General features: G+C 36.3%; 2 protein-coding genes and 1 pseudogene across 10 annotated transcripts; 1 reads left to right on the plus strand and 2 right to left on the minus strand.

The window, feature by feature from the left end:
- Positions 1–365: 365 nt before the first annotated feature.
- On the minus strand, positions 366–4795 carry LOC122291716 (agamous-like MADS-box protein AGL15). 2 transcript variants are annotated; one of them, XM_043099625.1, is made up of 8 exons: positions 4409–4795; positions 3143–3218; positions 2181–2245; positions 1975–2074; positions 1791–1832; positions 1589–1630; positions 1326–1498; positions 366–763 (listed from the first exon to the last, which is right to left on the minus strand). In XM_043099625.1, exons 1-8 carry the CDS (start codon positions 4588–4590, stop codon positions 676–678), a joined length of 768 nt encoding a protein of 255 aa, XP_042955559.1. In that variant the 5' UTR covers positions 4591–4795; the 3' UTR covers positions 366–675. The 2 variants fall into 2 exon arrangements, with proteins under 2 accessions (XP_042955559.1, XP_042955560.1); XM_043099626.1 differs by lacking the exon at positions 4409–4795 and adding an exon at positions 3523–4346 and having other exon boundaries at positions 2181–2298.
- A 1695-nt stretch (positions 4796–6490) lies between these two features.
- On the minus strand, positions 6491–20783 carry LOC122291715 (EEF1A lysine methyltransferase 4-like). Of its 8 annotated transcripts, none has more exons than XM_043099618.1 (10): positions 20454–20783; positions 12768–12881; positions 12598–12666; positions 12455–12474; positions 12315–12367; positions 12150–12204; positions 11970–12051; positions 11766–11810; positions 6878–7110; positions 6491–6776 (listed from the first exon to the last, which is right to left on the minus strand). In XM_043099618.1, the coding sequence occupies exons 1-9, from the start codon at positions 20635–20637 to the stop codon at positions 6905–6907; spliced, it is 828 nt and encodes a 275-aa protein (XP_042955552.1). In that variant the 5' UTR covers positions 20638–20783; the 3' UTR covers positions 6491–6776; positions 6878–6904. The 8 variants fall into 8 exon arrangements, with proteins under 8 accessions (XP_042955552.1, XP_042955558.1, XP_042955557.1 ...); XM_043099624.1 differs by adding an exon at positions 19093–19158 and having other exon boundaries at positions 6491–7110; positions 20454–20592; XM_043099623.1 differs by adding an exon at positions 18990–19158 and having other exon boundaries at positions 6491–7110; positions 20454–20592.
- A 1004-nt stretch (positions 20784–21787) lies between these two features.
- Positions 21788–22934, plus strand: LOC122291570 (annotated as a pseudogene).
- The last annotated feature ends 4991 nt before the right edge of the window (positions 22935–27925 follow it).

Genomic DNA, 27925 nt, shown 5'->3' on the forward strand with positions numbered 1-27925 from the left:
GAACGCGTGTTGATTCAGTAATATTCGCTCAATTATATATATTTTTGTTTCTCTTTCTAAGCAACAAACACTTGGTAATTACAAACAAATCCGGGTAACGCTCAGACAAATGAAGGATATAAGCACCGGAGTTGATCGACACTGATCAACTGCTGCTATATTTTTCTTTAAGCAGGAAAACGAATTTCTTTTTTTAACTATACATTCGGAGAATGATGCTTCAGACATCTTATGTCTTCTAAAACAGAGGACGAAATTTTAAGAAGTTCAGTAATAACTCTCAACTCGGAATAACTATTGCACAGAAAACTTGCTTCCGAAGAAAAATAAAAATTGCACAGAAAATGCATAAACTTTGCAAGAGATGAAAAAAATCAGGCCCCTTCTGACAAACTAAAACAGAATGCTACTATATTTTGCAATGTGTATTAGAATTGCGATAAAAACTGGTAAAAACAGCTACCAATTTTGCATCCCCATCAGCCAAACCTTCTACAAGGGACCATCTTGTATCATCCACCTAGGAATCCTAGTAGTCTCTCCTTTTTTTCCCTTTTACATGGCATGGAAAGGTGTAATAGCAAAAACTGCTAAAACTAGACAACTCTATGAAGTCAGCTCCATCTGTTATGTTGTAATCGAAAGGAGATGACCAGGTGCCCAGGAATAACGAGATCAGAAGATGGCCATTTGACTCCCTGAATCATTGGAAAGGATCCCTGTCTCTGGTTCCTTCATCTTGCTATAAACATCAATTGGCAACCTGGGAAGCATCAAGTGTAAGTAAGAGACTCTAAAGTAGTAGACTTTGAATGGTGAATAGTCAGTAGAAAAAACATATTTTAAATCAAATCTTTAACCAGAAAACAATCACTGCCTTAGAACCCAACCTTTTACATGTCTACATAATTACAGGCAAGGTGGTTGCGTTACGTAGACAACAAAGGCAAAACAATTAGTCAATCCTTTGAAAACAGCATATTCTGCAACCTAGGCTAGCATGTTCTCTTAACAAGATAGAGCCACACGGCAAAAAGGAGTCATGTAGCCAAATCAGGCTTTGTGAAATTTTCCAAAAAATCCACCTAATTCGAGTGGTCAAGTTCGATGCGTGAGGAAATGAAACTGGAGCCAGGCCATGAACCAAGGAACTCGAACTTGATTTTCAAGCCTTGGTTTTAGTACCAATCATTAAAAACAGAAGATAATGTTCTAAGTTCGATCTCTGAATGGACTTTGTAAACAATCTGTTTTCTCAAGAGGTCTGGAGAGGCAACAGCATATTGAAATTTAGTTCAGGATAAATTTGAAGAAAAGAACAATACCCCAAGTGCAAGGTAATGTCTGAATCTTCTTTCTGCATTTGGTAATTGTAGTGCACTTCAGGACTCCCAACACCATGATCTGCGAGGGTATTTTGCATTTTTACAGGATAATAATCACGATAAGATGGGACAGGGTGGTCAGCTGGTGGAAAGAAACCTCGAAGCTCCTCAACCTACAGTAAATTGCAGACAAAAATCATCATGGCAGACAAGTGAATGAACACCAGAAATATAATATGTATCAAGAAGATTATTTTTATTACCTGTCTGCGCAAAGTTTCATTCTCCAGCATGGTCTGCTGCTCCTGAAACAGAGTTGAAAAAAGAATTACTGAAAAAAATAGTTGGTTTCTTTTTTAAAATTTTTCCTTGAGAATAAGCATAAATGTAATCTCAGTTGCTCAAGATTTTGGATTTTTTCAAATTAATTGAATGCTTGCAAACTATGCAAGGGCTCAAATCTACCTGCATCCTTGATTGCTCCAGCTGCTCCATCAGTAATTGTTCCTGAAGTGGGAGAACAATTGTTAGGAACCTTTGTGTCTACAATATTCAAAAAATAGTTATAACCACAAAATATGATATTTGGAGAAAATGATGAAAATAAAATTTATGAGAAAGAGTCATAGGAAAACATAATCTACAGAACCTTCCTCTCCTTCACAGACAATAACCCTTCACTTAATTGCTGTTCAAGCTGCTGCAGTTCTTTTAAGCCCAAGCCAGTCAGGTCCTTACCCAACAGCCGTCTGCATAATTGGAATAACAGATACATCATACATAACAGAACTTGCATTATTTCTAAAATTTAATAATTAAAAGCCCAACTAATTTAAGAGATTACTGATCACATACAAGTGTTTCACGTGTAGCTTTGAGATTTCATCTTTGAGAACATCTACCTCCTTTGAATCTTGCTTCTGAAGAAAAAAGAAAGTCCAATGCATCAATCCCCAGTATGCTGTAAACACAACTGATACACAAGGAGAAGAATGCAACAAATGTTTAAAGCGAATTGGTCAGCCAATGCTATGTTAGGCATCTTGTAATAAATAAAACGATGAGCAGAAACTTTCAGGTTGTAAACATTATTAAGGGAATTGAATTTGTACAACTGAGTCACCATTTATACAGATTATAACCTAATCACATCACTTCCAAAACTTTAAATGAATATTGGGGCAAAAAGAGCTCCCCACAGTTTGTAGCAACAGCCCTGTCCCCACCTACTTTTCCCTTCCACCTAACCGAAAACAGAATGTATAACTTTCAGAAAGATGGGAAAATACTTCCGGAAAATGTCAGATGAATGAGGGAAATGCATTTTATCCAATTTATTGATTATAAAACTGACTGGTATAAAATTTCAGCAAGAAAAAATCTATCTATACGTCATACATAAGATATCCTCTGGAAAGCCAAAGGCCTATGGCCTGATTGGTATAACCCCAGCCTCCAAAATGGAGGTCTGGATTTCGAAACCCCCCCTCCCCCAAATGTATCAAAAAATAAAAATAAAAGATATCCTCTGGAAAGCAACTAATGAGACATTTTCTGCTTGTTCCTGTCAAAACCACACTTCATAGTTTCTCAGAAAAGAAATGATCTGGACATATAAAATAGATGTTGCAAATCTTGATCTCTTTGGTGTATTCTACAATAAATAAGAGCCTCACTTTGGGGGAGGGGGGAAATGAGTTATCACCACAAGAGCTACAAGTAAGAACAATTTAAAAAACTTGCCTATCTCCAGTGAATTCCACATGGGAACAACTTAAAAAAGAAAAAAATGGGTCTGATCCCATATGACAGAGTACCTCTGCTTTGTATTCTACTAATGCAGCCTCGGGAGAATCTAGACACTCGTTGTACCTTGAAAGTGTTCCCTTCATACTGCAAGAATTCCAAATGAAGATAAATAGTTATTAGAGTTGATTATTAAAAAACGGAACTTCTTCATACTCCATGTGACTAGTTCATTGAAGATATGTACCAGTTAGCAAAAAACAAAACGGATAAAAGGATTTATTTAAATCCTTTTGAACATTTACTCAGACCTTTTCATTTTCTTAAAATGATAGTTATATTTCTCATACCAGCGATTTTTTCTCTTCCAGTCTAAAGCAAAGTTCTTCATGAATTTATTATTTCCTATCCATTACGACACATTGCCAGTCTCTTTATCTTCCTCATTTACCTTCTCGCTTAAACTGACAGCAGAGATAAATCCCATTTCACATTACATTTTCTGGCATTGCTTCATTTCCTTCTTCTTTCAGTAAAAAGTGTGTTTCTTTCAACAAGTTACACGTGCTAGCATGCAAGCGTACCTGCATTCTTTAAAGTCTAGTAAGGTAGAAAATTTACTCGAGCGTTATTACATTTCTCCTTAAACTATTAGAAAACTAGACAAGAACTTGTTTCCTGCCAGATTCCAAATTTTCTTTTGACAGCTAAAAGTTAGCATTATTTTATAAGTATAAAATTCAAAATAAAACCTCTATTTTTTTTTCCGTGTCTTGATGAGTAATAGAACGATTCAACATCTTAAATCGATGAAAGGCTGAAATGTGAATCTCGTTTAGAACATCCCAAGAAGATCGTATTCTTTCCCAAAAGTAGAAAACATAATCAGATATATTGATCAATGAATATAATCACAAACACTGACAAGAAAGAAGAATACAGGAATATAAATAAGATAAATAAAAAGGGGAAAATGAGAAATGAGGAAAGTATCACTTCAACAAAAACATGCAAGGGAGTCCAAAATTAAAGGTTTCTACATCTGATAAAATTCAGCAAAATAAAATGAGAACAGAGCAGCCACCGTAAAATTTAAATTGCAAAAGAAAAACCAAAACAAAGCTCATGCAAAAATGTCCAAAAACTTATTAAAAGATAAGGCACAACCCCACTTAATAATTCTAGTAACGTTCAAAAAAATCAAATTGAATATGCATCAAAACATTTCAAAAAACAAAATCCAAAACAGAGCACTTAGAAACAGATATAACCGAGAAAAACATGCAAACATTTAAAAAATAGAAGAAACAAAATTCAAGAACAAGATGGATACAAACCCAGAACTAGAGAAATCAAAGAGCTTTCCAGTGTTGGAGAAGATAATAACGGCAACCTCGGCATCACAGAGAACAGCGAGTTCCTGAGCCTTTTTGAGCAGGCCAGCACGTCTTTTTGAGAATGTGACTTGCCTGCTATTTGCATTCTCGATCCTCTTGATCTCAATCTTTCCTCTACCCATTCTTGAGAGCCTCACACCCAACTGATCAAAACCCTTACAAAGCCAGAGAACAAAACTGATTCTTGTCAACACACGAAACTCTGTTTTATCTCTCTGAGAAGGAGTTCTCTTTGGCTTTTGGTGTTACCTCGTAAACTTGGGAAAGGTAGGGAAGGTTGTTAATTTAAGAGAAGAAGAAGATAAAGAGACGTGAGAGAGAGAGAGAGAGAGAGAGAGAGAGAGAGAGAGAGAGAGAGAGAGAGAGAGAGAGCGTTTTTACCCCCAAATGGCGAGAGCCTGGAAACGGCAAGCTTGCATGGCTCTGCATTCTATTTAGAGTTTACGCATGACACTCTTTGCCACATTTGGAGTGGTATTCTGCTGCTATTGGGTCTCATCTGGGCCGTATTTAATAACTTATTTGTTTTATGAAATACAATATCCATGTGGGTCCCACTATTTTTTGTTTGGTTTGCTCAATGTTATTGTTGCCCCGATTTTTATGTAGAAAAATCTTCCCCTACACCTTACATGTTTATTATTTTTGTCCGTCTATTTTAACACGCATATAATGATAATGACATGTAAATATATATATTTAAATAGAATAATAAAAATAAAAAAATCCATATTAATATATAACATGGGGATGATAACTAACATTTCTTTTTATATATATACATATACATGTTATGTATTTAATACTGCTACTACATATAGTAAATCCAGTGCCAGATTTAGAGAGAGGGTGATTGGGTGTTGATATGTATATTGCTGTTTTAGGAGATCTCCATATGGTTTCTCTTGCCACTTTTAGAGTCTTTGTGGACCCATTTTCTTATTTGCCTCATTTATTGGTGTTTTGAACTTTTGCCACATTTAGTATAAACAGTGTCAAATTTAGAGGGCCATTGGCCTTTGATTTTCAGATTTGTTTTTCCGGATCTTAGTGCCTTTTGGCTGCATATAGCATAACTATTCCAAAGTTAGATGGGGTTGGCTGGTTACTATATTTGAATTTATGAGTATAGGTCTGTTACTGTAGTTTCATCGAATCAGCAAAAATAGCTTCTTCTTTGTTAGCAACAAAAAAGAACCAGAAAATAACATAGAGTTAGATGTGAAATTAAGCATCTGCGCACATAAGGTAACATGCAAGGATAGAAGGTAGACCACTGAAAAAGAAAACTGTTAAAGAGTATAGGTGTTTCATTTACAGTGTAACACTATAAATGAAAAGTCTATCAGATGAGCTGTAGCTGAACTGGTATGTCTTCTTATGTTGGCTATATAAATTCCACTAGTGCTATACTAGTTTTAGTATTCAATATCTGGATAGGCACACCAGCCCCCCTGACCTCTTTATTTAGTCACTGTTTCAAAAAATGGATCAATGGGCTGTTGGTTCGGCTCAATCATAGACTATTAACCTCAGTAAAAATGCCTTAGATTAATCCTTATCACCCCGTTTAATATGTTGCGGGAAGTATTACACCAAAATGGATCAATTTTTTGAATCATTCTTGACTTATTCCAGCGATCTTGGTATGGCTGATCAAAGACCACAATCTTCAGAGGATAACACCACATACGGTCCATCCATTTGAAACAAAGCACCAAAATACAAGTGTTGTTGGTAATCGACATTAAGACAGGGATTGTAGTAGTCGCTCACAAGAACTCAGACCAAGATAATAGGCCAGCCGTTTGGACTAAGAACAACCATTTAAGCCTATGAAAATGGCATATTATTTGTCCTTCCGTCCAACAAAATGTAACTCCGACCAATAGGGTGAAGCAGAGAAAATTTCTTGTTCTCGTTCAGGTTGTGCCTTGGCATTAATCCCCTCGAGTTTTATCGCATTTAATAGATAGTGGGTACCGGCTTGTAACTTCCGTATGTTCTTTTAACCCAGTAAAATATAATAAACTTATCAAAATTACATTCACTATGTTAATAAAGAAAAAATATAAATAGAAAAAGTACCAAAAGAATACTAGAAAACAACATTCCTGCCTGGTAGCACAGTAACAGGACATAAAGTTGACGTTAATCTCACTCACTACAGTTCCTCCAATGCGATTTGTTTCCTTATTCAATTTTAATCTTCATATCCAACATCCTACGATCTCATGTCAAAAAAATAGGATCTCGCGTCATTTACAAACAACTCCAAGGATGCTAATGATTAATCCTCGTTGCACATCTGGCAACAATAATCATTTTTTATTTTGATAGATAAGGCAACAATAATCATATGAACAGACTATGATGCATGCCAAAGCTTGTAGTCAGCCCAAGAATTACCTTATCAGTGCTTCACTGTAAGGCATTCTATATAACATCATTCGTCAAGGGGTAGGTAGGCATCTTACTCAGCTCTGTTTCATCCATCTTTTTACACACGTATATAAAGTGAGAATCTGGATCCTCCAAAACAAAATCTAATGGAAGTAAGCCCTTCTCGGTAGTAGGAACCGGCTCCAAGTATGATTTTGTTGTTGAACAACTTTTTTCAGGCTTCTCAAATCCCGGTCTGGCTGTGGAAGGATGGAGAAGGAAACAATGAAACAAAAATAAGCTTCCTTCCTTTGGTAATGGTAATTTCTTCATTAATATGCCAGAATGCTATCCTATACCTCAAATAACAGATAAATTAGAAATGGGTGGCCAACTTCCAGAAAGAAACTTTGTTTAGGCAGAAGAAAGTCATTTTCTTTTTCATTTCGAGAGATTATATTACAACATCTGAAATAAAGTGCCAATTGATGCTGTTAACACTATGATGTAAGCCCTATCATAAGACTTCTTATCAAGTTATCAACCTTCCAACAATAAATGACTCCATCACAGAGTGTGCTCCTCTAACCCTCCGACATTCACACTTTGTAAAAGATGTCAAAGGGAAAACCAGGGAACGCAAATAGAAACGTGGTGCATCCATACGAACTGATATCACTTGCGAAAGTGCCATCTCTATTCTCTATTTTTGAACAGTTACTTTCTGAACAGGTGGTTTGGCGGCCGAAACTGGAAGGGCTTGGCTTTGATTCCATTGAACTTATTGATGTAGACCGACTGGAGAGGCCTTTTGAGGAGTTGGAGGTTTTTGAAGTTGTGAGGAAAACGGTTAAAGACAAGGCGTCGGGCCTTGACGGTTTCTCTATGGGTTTCTTTCAAACTTGCTGGGCTGTAATAAAAGATGACCCATTGAAGGTGTTCCAGGAGTTCTACTCAGCTGGAAAGTTTGAAAAAAGCCTTAATGCTACTTTTCTCGCACTAATTCCAAAGAAGGTGGAGGCTGAGGAGATTAAGGAGTTTCGACCTATTAGCTTAGTAAATGGGGTTTACAAGATAATTTCCAAGGTGCTAGCGAATCGTCTGAGTAAGGTAGTGGGGAAGCTTATTTCGAAACCTTAGAATGCATTTGTTAAGGATAGACAAATCCTACATGCGGTTCTTATTGCGAATGAATGCCTAGACAGTCGGTTAAAATCTGGTGAGGCAGGGATTATATGCAAGCTAGATATGGAGAAGGCGTATGATCATGTCAACTAAGAGTTCCTTCTTGACCTTTTGCGGAAATGTGGGTTCGGAGAGAAATGGTGTTCATGGATTAGGTGGTGTATATCAACGGTAAAATTCTCTGTCTTGATAAACGAAAGCCCAACTGGTTTCTTTTGTAGCACATGAGATTTAAGACAAGGAGATCCGTTATTCCCTTTACTCTTTGTGATTGTGATGGAGGCACTGAGCCGAATGTCATCAGCCTTGGTTACGAATGGGTTGCTCACTGGATTTAAGATTGGATCTCTGAATAGGGAACTTGTTAATGTATCTCACTTATTATTTGTAGATGATACTCTTTTCTTTTATGAAGCAGTCCCTAACTAGATTCGAATTTTGAAGGCCCTTCTCCTTTGTTTTGAAGTAACTTCCGGACTGAACGTTAATTTGGGAAAATCTAAGATGGTGCCTATTGGACGTGTTCGGCATATTAGACAGTTGGCTAGTATCTTGCGATGCACGACTACATCTTTACCCATGACTTATCTGGGACTCCCACTGGGGGCGACCTCGAGAGTGGCTTCTTTATGGGACCCAGTTATTGAGAAAGTGGAACGTCGGCTAGCTAGATGGAAGAGGTTATATTTGTCAAAAGGTGGGCGGATCACACTAATTAAGAGTACTCTTTCTAACCTACCCACCTATTTTTTGTCATTGTTTCCTATTCCAGCAAATGTTGCACTTCGGTTGGAGAAACTTCAAAGGGATTTCTTGTGGGGTGGAATGGGCGTGGAACAAAAATTTCACCTTGTTAGGTGGGACAAGGTATGTAGCCCTATCTCGAATGGGGGCTTGAGCATTAGATATATGAGAACTTTCAATCAGGCGTTACTAGGCAAATGGCTGTGGAGATATCACAAGGAACCTGAAGCCTTGTGGAAGACGGTTATAGAGAGCAAATATGGGGGCCTATGGGGGGGATGGTGTACAAAAGAAGTGAGAGGAGCGCATGGAATAGGTTTGTGGTTACATATAAGAAAAGGGTGGGAGGTCTTCATTCGTTATACTTGAATCCGTTTAGGAGGAGGAACCCGTATTAAGTTTTGGTACGATACTTGATGTGATCATGTGGCACTAAAGGAATCTTTTCCTTCGCTATTCAGAGTTGCAAGAGATATTGATGCCTCAGTAGCAGATGTACTGGAAAGATCAAGGGAACAAATTCAATGGAATATCATATTCAGTAGGGCGACACAAGATTGGGAGACGAGCAGTATTGAAGCCTTTTATAGCCTTTTGTATGCTACTAAACTGGATAATTCACAGGATAGTTTATGGTGGATACCTACAGTTAAATGTACTTTTTCAGTGCGTTCTTTTTATAAGTCTCTTTCCCAAGAGACACCTATTCAGTTCCCATGGCGAAAGATATGGAGACATTGTTGTGCCTTTCGGCCTGTCCAAAAATCACACAAGACAATAGAGAAACAATATTTAAGTGGTTCGACAACTTGCCTACGTCCACTGAAGCGGAAATTCAATATTTTCAATATGTTTGTATAAAATTACAAACACTCATGAACAATCTCTTTATCTCTTAAATGGCACTCTGTTCTGGGTTTCCCCATAACTCAAATTTCGCCCTCAGCCCTCTGCCCGAACAGCTCCTTTATTTATAATCATCTTTGTCCGAACAGCTCCCAACAGACATAAGGCGCCACCCAAAGCAGCATTTTTTGTGTGGACTGCAGCATTGGGTAAGATTCTCACAACTGATAATTTGAGGAAGCGCAGAGTGATCATCACATATTGGTGTTGCATGTGTAGAAAGGGAGGTGAATCGGTGAACCATCTCTTAATACACTGTGAGGTAGCGAGTAGGCTATAGAATGAGGTACTTGGCAGAATGGACTTGGCTTGGACTATGCCGGAGACGGTGGTCGGGGTATTGGCCAGTTGGAAAAATATGAGAGGAAATCAACAGATAAAAGCAGTATGGAAGATGATCCCTATATGCATCATGTGGTGTCTATGGAGAGAGCGCAATGAAAGGACGTTCGAGGACAAAGAGAGATCGTTGGAGGAATTGAAAGTTTTTTTCTTTAGAACTCTTTGTACATGGACCTTAGCGGTTGATTTCAATGGTTTGGGCCTACACGAGTTCCTTATATCCATTGTTCATACCTAGATGTGGTCTCTAATCTTTGTATCAGGCTTTTGCCTTCTTTTGATAATATAATTTATTTAACTTATCAAAAAAAAAAACATATAGCAACCAAATCTTTAAAGTGACCCTGCAAAGGCTAGTCCCCTCATAGTGATCTTGAAAAAGACATAGAAACATGCTCAAATCCTAAACTAGTAAAGGTTGTGGAAAGATAAAAATTCTAAGGCCTCGTTTGTTTTAACAGATGAGATGAGATAACATAAAATCTTTTGAGATATGTTGAGATGAGATGAGATAAGATGAGATTAGATGAAATATGTGTTTGTTTTTAGAGATGAGATGAGATAAAAAATTTTGAGATATGTTGAGATGAGATGAGATAAGATGAAATATGTGTTTGTTTCTAGAGATGAGATGAGATTAGTTTGACTTTGTTATAGTTAGTAGTATGATGGGACCCACAAGTACTTGTAGTACTTTTTATAATATTTTATTTATTTGCCAATGTTGCAATTTTTATTTTTATTTTTCTACTTCTTTTTTTTATTTTTTTTGCTGCTTCTTTTGTCTATTTATTTACCAATGATGCAATTTTTTTTTTTGCTGCTTCCTTTCTTATTAACCATTTGGTCAAAAAAAAAATTTTTCTACTTCCTTTTGTTTTAACCATTTTGTCTTTTTTTTTTTTGGCTACTTCCTTTATTTATTTATTTACCAATGGTGTAATTTTGTTTAGATGAAAACTTGAGATCTTTTGAGATGAAAACCTGAGAAGAAACTTGAGATCTTTTGAGATGAAAACTTGAGATGAAAACCTGAGAAGAAATTTGAGATCTTTTGAGATGAAAACCTGAGAAGAAACTTGAGATCTTTTGAGATGAAAACTGGTAGATCAAAATGTGTGTTTGTTTTTGTAAAACTTTTGACAGTACGAAAATTTTGAAAAGTTTTCAAAGTTTTGGTTTTTAGTCACGAAAACAAGCAAGACCTAAGTTAGGGCAATCATGTGAAGGTACATGCACCCATCTTCAGGCTGCGCTGATCCATGCACAGACCACAAACAGAAACATGCATGTACGCACTGGGTTCACTCCAAGGGATGATGTACTCAAAGCTTTATGACAGTTATGGATACCAACAAGCTGTATGTCAATTTGTACCAAGAGCTTCCCTACTGTCCTGTGGTATAAGGTCGGAAGTCCAAACCAGTGAGTTTAGTATAGAATTTCTAGATTTTCCCCAATCTAATTTACAAAGAAAGTTTATGCATAATCCCCAACTCCAACATGTGCATGCACACAAAAGAAATATAAATTATACAGTACACTCAAACTGAATACTACGCCCAGATGATAGTAAGCACAAGAGAAACGAAGAGAACCGCACCATTAACAATTTAGACCCTTAATTTTGTGTATATTGACACAAAATTGGCAATTTGGTTTGTTACAATGATATGGTTTTAAAAACTTGAGAATACCAGATTGATCATAAGTGTTAAAAGCTAAAAAGCTGCTTAACTCTTTGCAATATCCACCATCCAAGAAAAGAGTATGATACTAAAATCTGGAATAAGACAAACAAGAAACATAATGCAACTTAGATCCACTACAATTATTTAAAGAAAAATGAAACAACAATCCAGAAGCATGACAGTCTTCTAGACACCAAAGGACCAACAAGCAAAGATATTTGAGCATCTTCAAGCAAAGAAATAACACTTACGTATGATGTACAACACAGTTTTCCAATTGTATACTGGTCGGCTCAAATGAGGCATCCTTGCTGAAGGATCACCGTAGCTAATCTGCAAATGAAAGATTAGAAACAAATAATGCATCATCAAAGAAAAAACATGAAACGACAGTGGCAAAAATAAAGCCTCATCACGAGGTATATGATTACCAACATATAGGTCCCTCCGGGTTTAAGAAGCCTACAAGAATAAAAATAACCATGCCTAGTGAGGAAATTTAGAAGTAAATAAATTAAAACAAGTTTTAGATTCAGATGCTTTATTTTCTAACAAATTATAGTAAGAAAAATGAAACAGGCAATGAAGTCTACAACCTACTCACTTCCCCTAGCATTTGAGCTGAACTAATCGGGGCATCTGTGCCGCACTGAAAATGATAAGCACAAACGAAAGCTTTAGAGAGTGCCATTCATTAAATTTGAGGAATAAAAAGACATTTCAATACACATCATACCATCAAAGAATCAAGAGTTCCTAGATCGAGGTTCAGCAGAGTGCAAATGCCGTGGTGACAGCAAAATATTAACAACACAAACACAAATTTAGTTTGACAGATTGAGTAGTAACAAAGCACGTAATGATGGGACAGATCCATACCTTTATCAATGACACCATCAAATGATTCGTCTGGAAAGAAGCTCATATCCCTGACATCCATTTGCATATCTATTGACATTCATTAAGGAAACTTCCCCAAAAAATTTTGTGCTTATCCAAGAAAAGTGACTCAAAATCAAATTAAAGAGGTTGGTCTTTCAATAGGATACATTTCAACTGAGGGATGTTCCCATATTTTTTTCTCATCATGTCAATGGCCACTGAAGAAATGTCAATGTTCATTATGTCTTCATATCCATCCTTTACCATGTCCTCTGACATAACTACAAAGTAAAACAAAAAAAAAGAAAAAGAAAAATGAGTCTTGTCTCTAAACAAAGACAGCTATTAGAGTCCCTAAGGAATAGAATATGTGTCACTATCATATCAGTCATTCACTTTTCTTTTTATAGGAAGGGCAATGCAGGTCGGGGAAGGTATGAAATTTTATAATCACTGTTTCGAGTCATGACATTATTTGCAGCAACAATTGCCCATCATGGGCATTCTAAACATGCTATCATGTCCAAAATAATAGATACTAAGATAGCAACTTTCCAGTTTATGATTTGAATGGTCTGAGTGTTAAATGAATTCGAATGAATTCGATGATCCTCTTCAGAGGATTTATTCCCACTTATATAGAACATATTTACATGGCTTGTGTACTGTAATTTTGAGCGGGAAGATCACCTAACTATGACTCCTTAGATTACGCCTGATATTCAGCAGCACCATGTGCAGCCTGCCTCTATTTAGCGGTGTTGTCTAGCCTACCTATATACAATCTAAAATACTACAGCTGTATAGTATTACAAATATAATGTAGACTACTGTTATACATTGACAGCCCCCCTCAAATTGATGCCCGTAGATCAACAAGCATCAATTTGCTGCTGAGGAAGCAATGTCGATGACGAGTGAGAGCCTTGGTGAAGATATCTGCAATTTGTAGTTCAGTGGAAATATGTGGAAGAGTGATAACACGAGCTTCAAATGCTTCACGAATAGAATGACAATCGACTTCAATATGCTTTGTGCGCTCATGATAGACAGGATTGGCCGTTATCTGAATAGCACTCGTATTATCGGCATGTAGAGGTGTGGGATTGGTCTCAGAAAAATCGAGCTCAGCAAGCATACCCCGAAGCCAAATAATTTCAGAACAAGCTAAAGACATTGCTCGGTATTCAGATTCTGTAGATGATTTAGACACTCTGTCTTGCTTCTTACTCTTCCAAGAGATCAATGCATTACCTAAGAACACACACCAACCAGTGATGGAGCGACGTGTATCCGCACAACCAGCCCAATCAGCATCGCTATAAGCAGCAAGACGAGTAGAATTGCTGGCCGGGAAGAATAAACCACGGGCAGAAGTGCCCTGAACATAGCGTATGATCCTTCGGACAGCAGCCAAATGAAGATGACGAGGAGTCTGAAGAAACTAACTGACTTGCTGTACAGCAAATGAAATGTCTGGTCTAGTAATAGTGAGATAAACAAGGCTACCAACCAATTTTCGATATAAACTGGGATCAGCAAGTAAGTCACCCTCCTCTTTGCGAAGCTTGACATTTAATTCCATAGGAGTATCAACAGAAGTAGCCTCCTGTAGACCAGCTGTAGCCACCAAGTCACTAGCATACTTATGTTGATTGAGTGAAATACCAGAAGAGTTATGATGCACCTCAAGACCAAGAAAATATGTGAGAAATCCAAGATCTTTCATATGAAAAGACTCTAAGAGATGAGTCTTGAGCTGACCAAGTAAGACAGAATCGGAACCAGTGATCACAATATCATCAACATAAACCAAAAGAACAACAAGACCCATGTCTGATTTCCGAAGAAACAATGAAGTATCATACTTGCTCTGCTTGAATGAAAATTGTAATAAAGTTGTGCGGAATTTATCAAACCAGACCCTCGGTGCCTGTTTGAGACCATAAAGGGAGCAACGAAGCTTACACACTTGTGAAGTCGGAGAGGCGAACAATCCCGGGGGTGGCTTCATATAAATACACTCCTTAAGATCCCCATGAGGAAAGCATTTTTAACATCCATTTGATGTAGTGGCCAATCACTGGAAGCAGCAAGAGCTAGAATCATAAGAACAGTAGTCATCTTAGCCACCGGAGCAAAGGTCTCTTCATAATTGACACCATATTCTTGATTATTTCCAAGTGCAACAAGCCGAGCTTTGTAACGTTCCAAACTTCCATCAGATTGAACTTTGACTGAATAAACCCATTTGCAACCCAGAGGAACAATGGTGGGAGGACATGACTCAATGTCCCAGGTGTGATTGGCCTCTAAAGCGGCAATTTCTTCCCGCATAGCTTGTCGCCAACAATCATGCTTGACAGCATGTGAGTAACATGTGGGAATATCAAAGTTGGATAATGTAGCAGTAAGAGCAGAAGCAAACCACCCATACCTATCCGGAGGTATTGATATTCGAGAAGAGCGACGTACCAAGTGCTCTGAAGATGTTGCAATTGACTGGTCCTGGAGCATGGTAGAATCAGATATCGGTTGAGCCGCCGGAAGAGACTGTGGGCGGGAGCGTCTCGTATATACAACACCCGGTTTAAAACGAGAGGTGACTGGATGAGGATCTGAGAACTGCTGTTCAAAAGAAGGAAGGACCACAGTAGAAGAAGAAGATATAGAGGACACAGGAAAGAAATGTTGATTTTCAAAGAAAATAACATTCCGAGAAATTCGTGTACGATGTAAAGTAGGATCATAGCAAACAAATCCCTTTTGACACACATTATATCCCAAGAAAGCACATCTAACAGATTGAGCAGATAATTTATGTCGCTCATGAGGAGGTAAATGGACAAAGCAGACACAACCAAAGATACGGAAATTATCATAATTAGGTTGTTTAGCAAACAAGCGGAAATAGGGAGACTCCATGTGTAAAACTTGGGAGGGTAAACGATTAATCAAGTGAGTGGCAGTTTTCAGAGCCTCGACCCAGAACTTTGATGGAACAGAGGATTCTAACAAGAGAGTACGTACCACATCAAGAAGATGACGATTTTTGCGTTCGGCTACTCCATTTTGTTGGGGAGTAGCAAGACATGAACGTTGATGAATAATACCTCTAGAAGCCAAGAATGCCTGAAACTCAGTAGACAAATATTCACCACCAGAATCTGTGCGTAATGTCTTAATAGTTGCAGAGAATTGATTGTTAATGTACGCGAAAAACTCGGTGAAAGTATGAAAAACCTCAGATTTAGAGCGAAGAAAATAAACCCAAGTAAATCTGCTATAATCATCAATGAAAGTTACATAATATTTAAATTTTTCATGTGAACTAACCGAGGAAGGTCCCCAAACATCACTATGGATAAGATCAAAGCAGTGAGAAGCCCTACTAGCATGCAAAGGAAATGGAAGAGTTTTGCTTTTACCAAGTTTACAAGAATCACACTGAAGAGATAAAGAAGAACGTTCTTCATTATCACGAAAATTTGAGTGCAATACATGAGATAAGATCTGAGCATTGGGATGACCTAAACGACGGTGCCACATCATACTCAGATCGGGAACATTATGACAAGTAAAAGACTTTATAGACGAAATTGAAGAAAGTACTGGAACAGGTAAAAATAGTGGAAATAAACGCCCCACTTTAGGTCCCTTCGCGATCGGCTCCCCCGTTACCTGGTCCTGCACAACACAACCATCACCAGAAAAATGAACAGCACAATTGTTATCAACTAATTGACCAACAGAAATAAGATTTGTGGAAAGTTGAGGAGCAAGAAACACATCAGTAAATTGAGAAGAGGCATCTCCGACAGCAGCGATTGGCAAAGAACTACCATTGGCAGTCTGAATTGCAGATTGACCAGCATAGGGCCGAACATGACATAGAGCAGTAGGAGTATTCGTCATGTGATTAGACGCACCTGAGTCTACAAACCAGAGTTTAGTTGTATGTTTACCTTGAAACCCCATTGCAGATAATGCTGAAATTAGCATCTGTTGCACCATTTCTGGTGTGCAGTAATTTGTTGCAGGAGGTGCAAGGTCAGAGGAAGCGCCTTGTGCTATAGAAGTCTGAAATGCTTGAACCTGACGATTTTGAGGCCGTATACGACAGTCTTTGATAATATGACCCTTTTTCTTGCAATAAGAACAATATTTCTTAGGACAATTAGCAGCAATATGCTCATATTCCTTGCAGCAAAAACACTGTAAAGTGCTAGAATGTACAGGCGGTCCTCTTCGTTGAGCAGCATAAGCCACAGGAGTGAACCCTGAACTACCATGAGAGTGTTCCAGAGAAGCTTGAGTACTAAGTCTTTGTTCTTCACGAAGTAACTCACCAAAACAAACATCAAGAGAAGGAACAGGAGAGCGATTCAGGAGAGAAGAGCGAACAGATTCATACTCAGGGCGGAGTTTCATAAGAAACTGATCACGACGACGAGTTTCATGAAGAGTTTGAATGGTGGAAAGAGAGGTAACAGGAACATCCGCAGTAATCAAATCAGAATATTCGTTCCAAAGAGTCAGAAAGGCCGAATAATAGTCTTGAATGGAACGACTGTCATGAGAAAACAAGGCAATCGTATGCTCTAACTGAAAACGACGAGCACCATTATCTTGATGATATACTTTTTTTAAGTAAGTCCACATGAGTTGAGCGGTGCGATGAGGTCGTAAGTGAGTGACAATATGTGGCTCAACGGAACTAAGAAGCCAAGACATAATCCGAGCATCAAGCATAACCCAATCCTTAGATTTATCAGGATTAAGTGCACAATCAGTTCCATCAATATGATCCCAAAGATCTTTTCCCTTAAGAAAAAGTTCAAACTGAAATGCCCACGTAGAATAATTGTTGCCCGTAAACTTGGTACAAACAGGTGCAGAATCCATAGAGAAAAAAAAATTGAATCCGAGAGAGAAAAAAAATTGAACTCGAGAGAGAAAAAAAATAATAGAATAAAAAAAATATTAGACTGTACCGAGAGCTAAATAAAAGAGCTGAGAAATAATAAAAGAACCTTACGCCGAGCCACGTGAAAATAAAAGAGCCGAAGTCAAACCACGGGAAAGCAAGCCACATGAAAGTGAGGTACAGTCACGTGAAAGTGAGGTACCGTGGAAGTGAAAGTGAGAGATAAAATAAAAGGAAAGTGAAAGTGAGAGATAAAAGTGAAATTGGCTACTTTATCACGTGAAAGTGAGAGATAAAAGTGAGGTACCGTGAAAGTGAAAGTGAGGTACCGAAAGTGAAATAAAAAACATATCACGTGAAAGATAAAAGTGAGGTACCGAAATCAAACCAACCGAAAGCTGTGCCGACAGCTACCTTGGGTGCAGAGCACTGACTGAGACCGAAAAATAATGAGACCCAACGCCGACGAAACCGAGAGGAGAGGAAAAAATACACGGATGGAAGAAAAAACTTGTTGGAAGAAAAACTGCCGAAAAACCTGTTGAGCTGATGGTGCCGTAACTGGAATCTGCCAGAAAACGACAACCTTGATCAAAGAAATACCGAAACAAACAAGAAAAGGTCGGCACCTATGGAAGAACAGAGAGCGCGCGCAAGAGAGAGAATAGGTTGGGTCTTGTACAGAGAACTGGGAGGAGAAGGAAAAAGAAGAGACCAAAACTTTCTGAAGAGCTGGATTTCTGAAGAGCTTAAGCGGTAGCTCGGTGAGAATTTCTGTAAAAAAAATTCTGTAGGACCACAACAATAGAGATAGACCGAAACAAAAAATTTCAAGAAAGCTCTGATACCATGTTAAATGAATTCGAATGAATTCGATGATCCTCTTCAGAGGATTTATTCCCACTTATATAGAACATATTTACATGGCTTGTGTACTGTAATTTTGAGCGGGAAGATCACCTAACTATGACTCCTTAGATTACGCCTGATATTCAGCAGCACCATGTGCAGCCTGCCTCTATTTAGCGGTGTTGTCTAGCCTACCTATATACAATCTAAAATACTACAGCTGTATAGTATTACAAATATAATGTAGACTACTGTTATACATTGACACTGAGCGTCCATGATTTTCTTGTAACTGTTTCTAGTTCTTAAATAGGTGTATGCTTTTGTATACTTCTAGTGTACTTGGGCTATGCCTATCTTTATATCAATGAAATAACTTATTACTATAAAAAATAAAAAATAATAAAAAACTTTCCAGTTTACGAAAAAGCCATATCTATATTTGTAATTCATGTTAAAAAATACAATACAGGAATCGTAATGAAACCACATCAAAAAGCATCACAGCAACATTTTCCTCAAGAAACAAGTACACATCAAACTGCAGAAAAGCTGGAAAGTAACACACAAGCATAACGGTAACTCATAACGACCATGTCTGAAGAAAAAACACCTGAACCTGCTTGGGCAGGTATTGGACTGGCTTTTGGATTGGAAACAATGCTAGTTCGTTTTAGAGACAGGGTAAGTGGATGGTGGTCTAAAAGCTATCGAACCTGCCAATTCCACGCATTTATTTTGTTACACTATTCTCCCAGCATTCACTGATTCACACCATCAATCTAGCAACCATAGACACCAAAATGTGATATTACCAATTCAGTACACATCTTGAACTATCATCTCTTCATTTTTAATAAAACATTATAAGCTGCTGGTGCTAACCAGTTCATAACTTTCTCTGGCTCAGGGGCACAGAAATTAAAGCTCATTGGATTTTGTGATCCTTATTATGCTCAATTCACTATAATTGTTGATCAACGAAACTAAGTTACGGCATCATTTGCAGAAGAACCACTTAATCTTTTCCACTTTTAAAGCCAAACCAAGAGAGTAAAAAATCTTCACAGAGGCACCTAAGAAGCTACCACAAATATACGGGATTAGAAGATTATTTAGAACCTCATACTGCTCGGGACCCATAATTCTAAAGTACTTGGGAACTTCAGATCAAAATATCCAACGAACTCTACCAATTAAAAATTTGATTTATTAATCAACGTGGACTTCTATACCCAGTACACCCTTGACAAGAAAGAAACCTTTTAACTTCAAGTTGCTTTTGTAAGGATGATTTAAAGAGTTTTGCTACACATAAGCCCGGTACACCACTTATAGTGGAACCCATTATAACTTTAAAAAAATCAAAATACCAATCATTTTTTAGCATATCTGATGTGGAACTTCCACATCAACGGTGTGTTGGATGTGTAAAAAATAAGGCTTATAAATAGATTTTCTCTAATTTAAATAATTAAACTGCCTCTACCCAAAATAAATTTAGCAGCTCTGATTTCCCAAAAGCTGAAAACTCGCACCTAAACAAAGCCAGATGGTTGAAATGCAGCATTAGCATTGTTTTCTCAAGTCCCATTTAGTGCGCAATCAACGATTCTGAAAAAATCCAATTGCTTTACTTTTCCCAAACTATTATGACATCCGATCGAAAAAAATATATATATAAAGAAGGCCTCAAGTTTGAGACTTTGAATATGACTAGCATGCCCAAGAAGGGCAGGGTGTTAAATCTGGCCAAATTAACTGTAAATTTTCAAATTTTTATTTCACGAATCGCAGCTCAAAAAATAATATACTCCAAGAGCTAAAGAAACTTTTTACTTTCTTGCCTCTCCTACTCTTTCTTACCCAGCAACCAAACAAAGAAAAGCTAAAAGAAAAACCTTACGGTTGCAAAACCCTTTTTTCTCTCTTCTCGCATTCCCCAGCAAGCAAACAGATCAGGAAAAAATAAATAAAAAAAACCGATGACCAACTAAAATTCCAAAAATCTTCCTTTCCTTTCTCAAAAATTCTCGGCAACCAACAAATACCGAAAATGGGCAGGGAGGAAAATTACCGGCATTGCCACAGCCGACCATGAGGAGGCGAGAAGTGGTAGGGACGTACTTGCGAACAAAAGGACGGAGAGCAGAGTAGCGCTGGTACCAGTCGAAGGACCCGCCCTCCTGGACGTACCGCGCGTCCCAGTACCGCGCGTCACCATAGTTGTACGTGTTGCAGCTGGTAGTGTCTCGGAACATGTTTTTTCGCCTTGCTTGCGAAGCTAATACTGTGGGTTTTTGGGTCTGTCCGCGTGGTTGGTTGCCTTTCGGGTGGCTGTGCAATATGCACAGTGGTCATTGGCTATTGGAAATTTCTAGTACTGGCTTTAGTTGACTGAACCAAATAAAAAAAAGGTCTTAGCTTTAGCTTTTGTCATCAACTAAAAATAAGCATCATGGGAAAGTCAATACGGTCACCTGTAATTACATCCAGGGAAAATTATATTATGGACTGATTATATATATATATTGAAAAATAAAATCGTCGATATTGAAAATTATATTATATGTCATTATCAATTATATTCAAAACACCAGTGAGGTAATCTTACTGAACTTATGTTTTTATCAACTTTTTCAAGTTACTCATGAAAAGGCACAAGTTTTGGAAGAACAGGAACTCGATCGAGTTAAAACAAAGTGGGAACAACAAAAGACAGCAGCTGTACTAGTGTGCCTTAATTTCTATGTACAATTGATATTGCTGTCGTTTGAGGTTATGATCACTTGCATGTTTCATGTTTGTGTGCTTGAGCCTTGTGTGGGTTTCAAAACTTTGGCTTAGAGGGCACGAAAGGGTTTCGTTATTGAAAAACAAGGAAAAAAAAAATGAAACAATTTTTTTTATTAGTATTACGTGTCATTCTATTTATAGATGATTCACTCTCTGCTAAATTTTCTGAGCTCAATCTCTATTTCCAATCATTCTTGAAGCAGTTGCGACCACCGCTTCAATGATACCCGGCCAGCTCCTCAGTAGACAACAATTTCAGTAACCACAAGCTATTTAGTTGCGGTTTGAACGATAAGATGGTATGATTTTAAATAAAAATAAAAATTTAAATAAATTTTTATTAAAATCTTATTTTTTGATATTATTATTTTAAAATTTAAAAAATTATAATAATAATATAAAATAAGATACAAACGGCGGCATAACCTCGTAACCGTACAAAACGACGATGTCTCCCGCGGTCCTCACACGTGTAAACGTCCATGCAGTCTTCCCAACACGTGTCCCTTATGTTCTGCCCCTCCTCGTCTCTACGTGCATGTCAGCCACCATTGGTCGGGCTTAAAACAATTACTTCAAAACACCGAAAATCTCAAGAGATAAAAAATTAAAAAAAATAATTAAAAAAATTAAGATTAAAGTGCTAAAAAATGGAAAAGAAAGAAGAGTAAAAGGGATGGGGGAGACCCCGCTTCCCCTAATGGCCTTAAATCACGTATCAAGACTTTGCAGAATTGTGAAGGAGTCCATAATTGATTTCTACACAAAGGTTCTGGGGTTCGTTCTGATTGAGCTTCCACCGGCTTTTGACTATGGCTGTTCAACTATGGAGTTGGGATTCACTTGTTGCAAGACAAAGATGAGGATATGCTTCCTGAAACTGATCGCTTGGATCCCATGAACAACCATATTATCATTTCAGGTTGATATATATAATATGTGTGTGACTGTGTTATACATTCCTAGCTTCTTTTTTAAATTAATTTACCATTTTTGTTTTTGTATAGATCGAGCTTATCTTCTGCGTGTATTGCTCGGGAAAAAACAACTTAATTAATTAGCTTCATGAGTGACTAAATAAGAAAGCTTGTAATATTATTTCGAGCGCATACAGCTTATAATAACTATGACCCATGAAGATCCAACCCGCGTGGGGATTCTAGCACACTCACCGTTCACTACTGTGTCAATTGGTCTAATATCTATCAATTGGCACATTTCCTAGTGGTATAATGTGTTTCTAAAGATTAGGTCCCTGAAGAATATACTAGGAGTACATGTCTTTACAAAAGGAGAGGCAGTTTATCACTATTTAACATTATTTTTCATGCTTTTCATCCCATAATTGAGCTAATGAATTAGAGCCCACCACTTCTCTTGTGGTTAAATCTTGAATTCTGATACATGAGTTACTGATCTTGATGATATCAATCATGCATCGTAGTGTGAAAACATGGAAGAAGTGGGGCAGAAATTGAAGGATCTAAACATAAAGTACACGAAGACGACAGTGGAGGATGAAGAAAAAGGGACGGCCATTGACAAACTGATCTTCTTCAACGACCCGGATGGGTTCATGATCGAGATATGTAATTGTGAGAATCTGAAGCTTCTTCCAGCTGGTTCTTTGGGTAAAGTAAAGCTTTCTTTTGATAGGCATAATCCGCCTATCGATGTGGAAAACGGGCATCAATCATCATAATATATCATGCAAAATAAATGACAATAAGAGACTTGAACTCGCTAGGCTTCCAATTTCTCAGAGATGGATTTAATATGCTTGGGCTTGAAGTTCTTTTTATATGTTGCTGGTGTCTCAGATATTTACCAAGTCGTTGTATCTATGACTAACCCTACCATTTGTATTCCAATTCCATGTAAACATTGTAATTGGAACACAATGATCATCAACAGAAATATTTTAGTCCTAGAAAATTTTCTAGAAAAGTAAACTCGGCTTAGTATGATATATTAGATTGTAAAGTAAATTTAATATATTATATAAAATAATGTCATTTTATAAGTTTATTTTTATAAGATCTCTTTATGACAGTCAATTTGTAATAACATGATTTTTAAGTAATTTTCAAATGAGTAATGTTACATACAATCACTTTTACGTACTCTCTACACAAATTGTATAATTGCCAAATTACAGCAAACCGTATATATGTATTAGTTACCTAAAATAGATTCTGTGATTTTATATGTCTTATTCAATAGTTAATGAAAAGACTTTACAGTTTTGAGCCTATAAAATCTTTTCCCCTCTCACTGCATTTGATGACAGAATTGAGAAAAATATACAAATTCAACTAACATCACAGTAAAACAAATTTGAAACATACTTACCTATTTTTCTAGAATTACTAATAGGATGTGCGTCCTGCTGCAAATGGCTATGAATCCTTAGTCTTCAACTGCTACAATGAAAACCAAATGCAAAGTGAAATGGGGTGATTTTATTAACAAGAAAGAAATAGATAATAATTTATGAATTCCTAATAAACCAGATGAAAAATGTGTTTTTTGATCCATACAATCAATCTGTCAAGCTTGAAAAATTAATCACAAGCCAATTACATAACCACCACTCAAGACTAGTAAAATAAAATTAAAAACCCACAAAGGGGGTAAACGAAAAATCTGATAGAGATGGGTAAGTGAAAAATCGCTTCCCTAGCAAATGATTTGAGGAAGAAAGGTGGGAGCTTTGAGGTTGGGAGGTCAACGGGAGATGATTGTAAATGTTAATTTCGGGGGTCTTAACAGTAAGTGAGGAGGAGGGACTTACGAGTTTGGCCTCGGCTGCATTAAGGCACGCCTCCATCTCTGAGCAGCTTCAATGGCTTCTCTTTGTCTTGAGTGGTGCTACGTCGACGAGAAATTACTAGACTTCTCCTTGTGCAAAGGTTGTGTGCAAACGAGGGTCTTCTGATCTTGTGGAATTTGAAGAGACTGTGAAATAGGGATTACAAAGAACAGAAAGGAGAATGCCGGTGTGGGCAAATGAGGCGTAGAAAATGGGCCAAAATGAGGCGGGGTTTCAGTCACTAGAGCTTGCAGGCGATGAGAATGAAGTCTGCTGGTGCTTTGATTTGAAGTGCAGAAGGTGGTCGTGCGTAGATGAGGGCGGGGGAAATAAGTTGGGGGAAACTTAGAAGTGATTTTGGCACCACTTTACTCCTATCCCAACACTAAATCAAATGGATGTGAAAATAATAAAAGTTGTGGCGCCGATTGTCATTGTAAAAGTCTTTTATAATTGCCGCTAAAAAGCTTTTAATTAGAAGGCGCCAGCTTATTTTTAGAACACCCCGGTGAGTTTGTAATCGACGCCAAATGTATATATATATTGAGCGTTTTATTTTGCAGCAATTATAAAATTGTTGGAAAAAATACGATTTCTTATAATGCAATCACATAAATAGAGTGCACAAAAAAAAATATATATAAAAGTGACTGTATATAAAATTTTTATTTTGAAATACAATTTATTATCTTTATGGAGAGGATATTTTTAAAGTCTCAAAACTATTTAAGACCCAATATGATTCAATAGCCTTTCCGCTGCAGTTTTGAGTTCCGTTCAGGTTGAAATGGTTAAAATTTTTAGTTTCGGCATAATGCTTAATATATTATACATCTTTATTCCGTTTTGTTTTAAATTTCAGTATATTTTGGTCAATTCTAAATTCTATTTATTTCAGACTACTGCATAATGATAATTTTATAATGTTTTATTAGTTAAACTGGCATTTTTGTAACTTTTAAATTTAGGTAGCATTCATTCATAAAATTTTAAGATTTATATATATATTTTTTGTAACTTTAAAGATATTTTTTTTTTTTTTCAAATTTGAACCTTTATTTTTTTTCATCAGATTTATGATTTTTTTAATATTATCTTTTGACACCAATAACTACATATATTTTTAATATACTAGTAGTTGGGCAACGTCCAAGGGACGTTTGTCCAGTGTATAGAAATATTATTTTTATTAAGGAAAAAATTTTGAATAATAATGTAATATTTTTAGAAAAAAAATATATAAATTCTAACATCAAATAGTAAGATAGACTTAAATCAGTTTTAAAGCATTTAGAATTTATAAAAAAAAAAAAAAAAAAAAAAAAAAAAAAAAGAATCTTGAAACAAACATGTGCAGCACAGGAGATAAATTGTTAACAGTAAAGACACGTTTTCTTAATTTAATAAAGCAATTATTTTTAAAAAGTAACATAATTTTTATAAAGAAATAAAATACTAAGGTTTTTATAAGATATTATTATTTGATTTTAATGTTTCATAATGAATTTAAATTGATAAATAAATAATATTTTATTAGGATAATTGTATTCGTAAATGTAGTTGGTAAATATATTTAAACTTAATTATTTTACATTTCTCTTTGTTTATATAAGGAATGAATAAAAATTTTAAATCACATAAATAAATTGATATATAAATTATAATTTATATAAAAGATCATATATATATAATAGAATATAGAATATATATTTATATAATTTATATAGATATATATAATAGAATATATATATATATATATAGATATCTAATATACCTCATAAATAAATGATCATCAATGCATAGGTTACAGGATCATGCATGCTGCATGAATTTTAATAATTATGAATTTATTCATAAGTGATTGGGGAGAGAGATTAAAAAATTAAGAACTTTTAAAAAGAGAGAGCCACTTTAATTTATTCATGTAACTAACGGCGTTAATTTTAACGGTAAAACAACAAAAACCGTTAAACCAATAAAATTCCGTTAGATAGCCACTTTATATATATAAAGATATTTATTTTATAAATATTCAATTCTTTCATATATATATATATATTTATATATAACTAACCTTGGAATTAATGGTACATCAGAACACATCTAGTCTTGAAATATTTTATTCTAATATTTAAATCAAAATGATCACCGAAATGAAATTTGAAACATTGATATTTAATACATAAAAAAATAGAAAAAAATAATAAGAGTATTGCTATATGTATACATTTTTTTACAAAAGTAAAGTTACAAATTGATATTTATATAATATATTATAACAATTTCTTAATAAAAATAATTTTACAATTTTATGTGTCATATTAAATTATATTAATTTGTGAATCTACTTTTGTGATACCTATATTATCTAGCTAAGTCATATCTCAAATAATAATAATAACATAAGAGAAATTATGTTTCTAGTTTTATAGTGTGCAAACCATACTCATTTCTATTAAAAAAAAAATGCATAAATTTGAGATCTACATAAAAATTATTTTATAATGATAGACAAGACTTCATTTTTTTTTTAACATAATTGAGAAGAAAATTTTTACTCAACGTCCATACGCCACCCATTCATTTTTATTGTTTAGAAAAAGTATACCCATCATCCATTTTCTCGTCATTCCATAATATGATATTAAATAATAGATTTATAAGTGAAATATAACAAATAGTCTCTAATCATCTAATTCTAGTTTATAAAATGATAATATAAATTGAAATGATAAGTATCATTACTCTATTATATATATATATATATATATTTGGAGAAAAGCTCCCAGTCGGATAGGTTTAAAACTCATTTTTGCACCAACCACTAATATCGCGACACGTAAACTATTCTCCCGCACCTAATAACACCAAACCGGCTCCGTATTTGCTTTCTCTCGTTCTCTCGTTCTCTCTATCTACCTCGTTTGTAGGATACATCCATTGCCATGGAACCTCCATTGCTAAAATGCCCCTAAAGCTTTGTGACTGCATCTTCATCTTGAATGTGCTTGTACTTCTACGCCAACACTTACTCAGATGATAGAGGCTTTGTTCCATCATCTGACACTTTTACCTGCAAATTATCCTTCGTAACATATCTTGAACCTTCCAAACTAAAATCTTCTTGAACGAGTTGGCACAGAATTAAAGGGTTCCCTTCCTATCTTCAATATTCATTTGTTTCTCAATTTTTGTGCAACAATTATCAATGCTCAGTCTTCGAGGACGTGGAGGAGTTCTCTCAGCCACTGCTTTTGGTTTCTCACAAGGAGATTTCGGCTCATATGTTTTGTTTAAGTGCATACTCTTGAGCTTCCTTGTTTGCCAATGCCTTCTTTAGGCTATGGCAGGTGTTGGTGCTGGATAACTAATATGGCTCTGTTAGGGCATCCGCAATGGTCTAGCCATTGTCAAGTCTAAATTTTGGCTAGAATTGTAAATTTTAGCTAGAACTAAAACTTTTAGATAAGTCTGATCACATTGAACTAGCCATTTTGAAGTAAAATAATAATATAATATTTATATATTTAAATAACAGTTTTAAATACACAAACACAAAACACTAGACCGAGCGGCAGACTTGCATGAATTACTATAAAACAAAAATGAAAACAGAGACTTGCACGAGAGGCATGCGACGGAGCTGGGTGGCCCACAAGTGGCGACGGAGCTGGGAGGCCCACAAGTAACTGGACGGAGGTCAGCTGCGCCAGAAGAAAACGCCGTCGATCTGCATGGCCCCGTGACTAAGAGAGAGATAGAGTGATCATCAGAGAGAGAACGGAGATGAATTTGGAAAACAGTGAACACGGCGTTGAGGGGAAGAACCTCACTGTGAGACGCGACCGTTAGTGCTGCTGACGTGCAGTACTCGGCGGCATCTTCTGAGGCGATGTGGAGGTGCAGCGGCGTAAGCGAGACTCCGGTTGGCAGCCCTGTTT

This window comes from Carya illinoinensis, chromosome 13 (assembly GCF_018687715.1).
Source record: "Carya illinoinensis cultivar Pawnee chromosome 13, C.illinoinensisPawnee_v1, whole genome shotgun sequence".
NCBI lineage: Eukaryota > Viridiplantae > Streptophyta > Magnoliopsida > Fagales > Juglandaceae > Carya > Carya illinoinensis.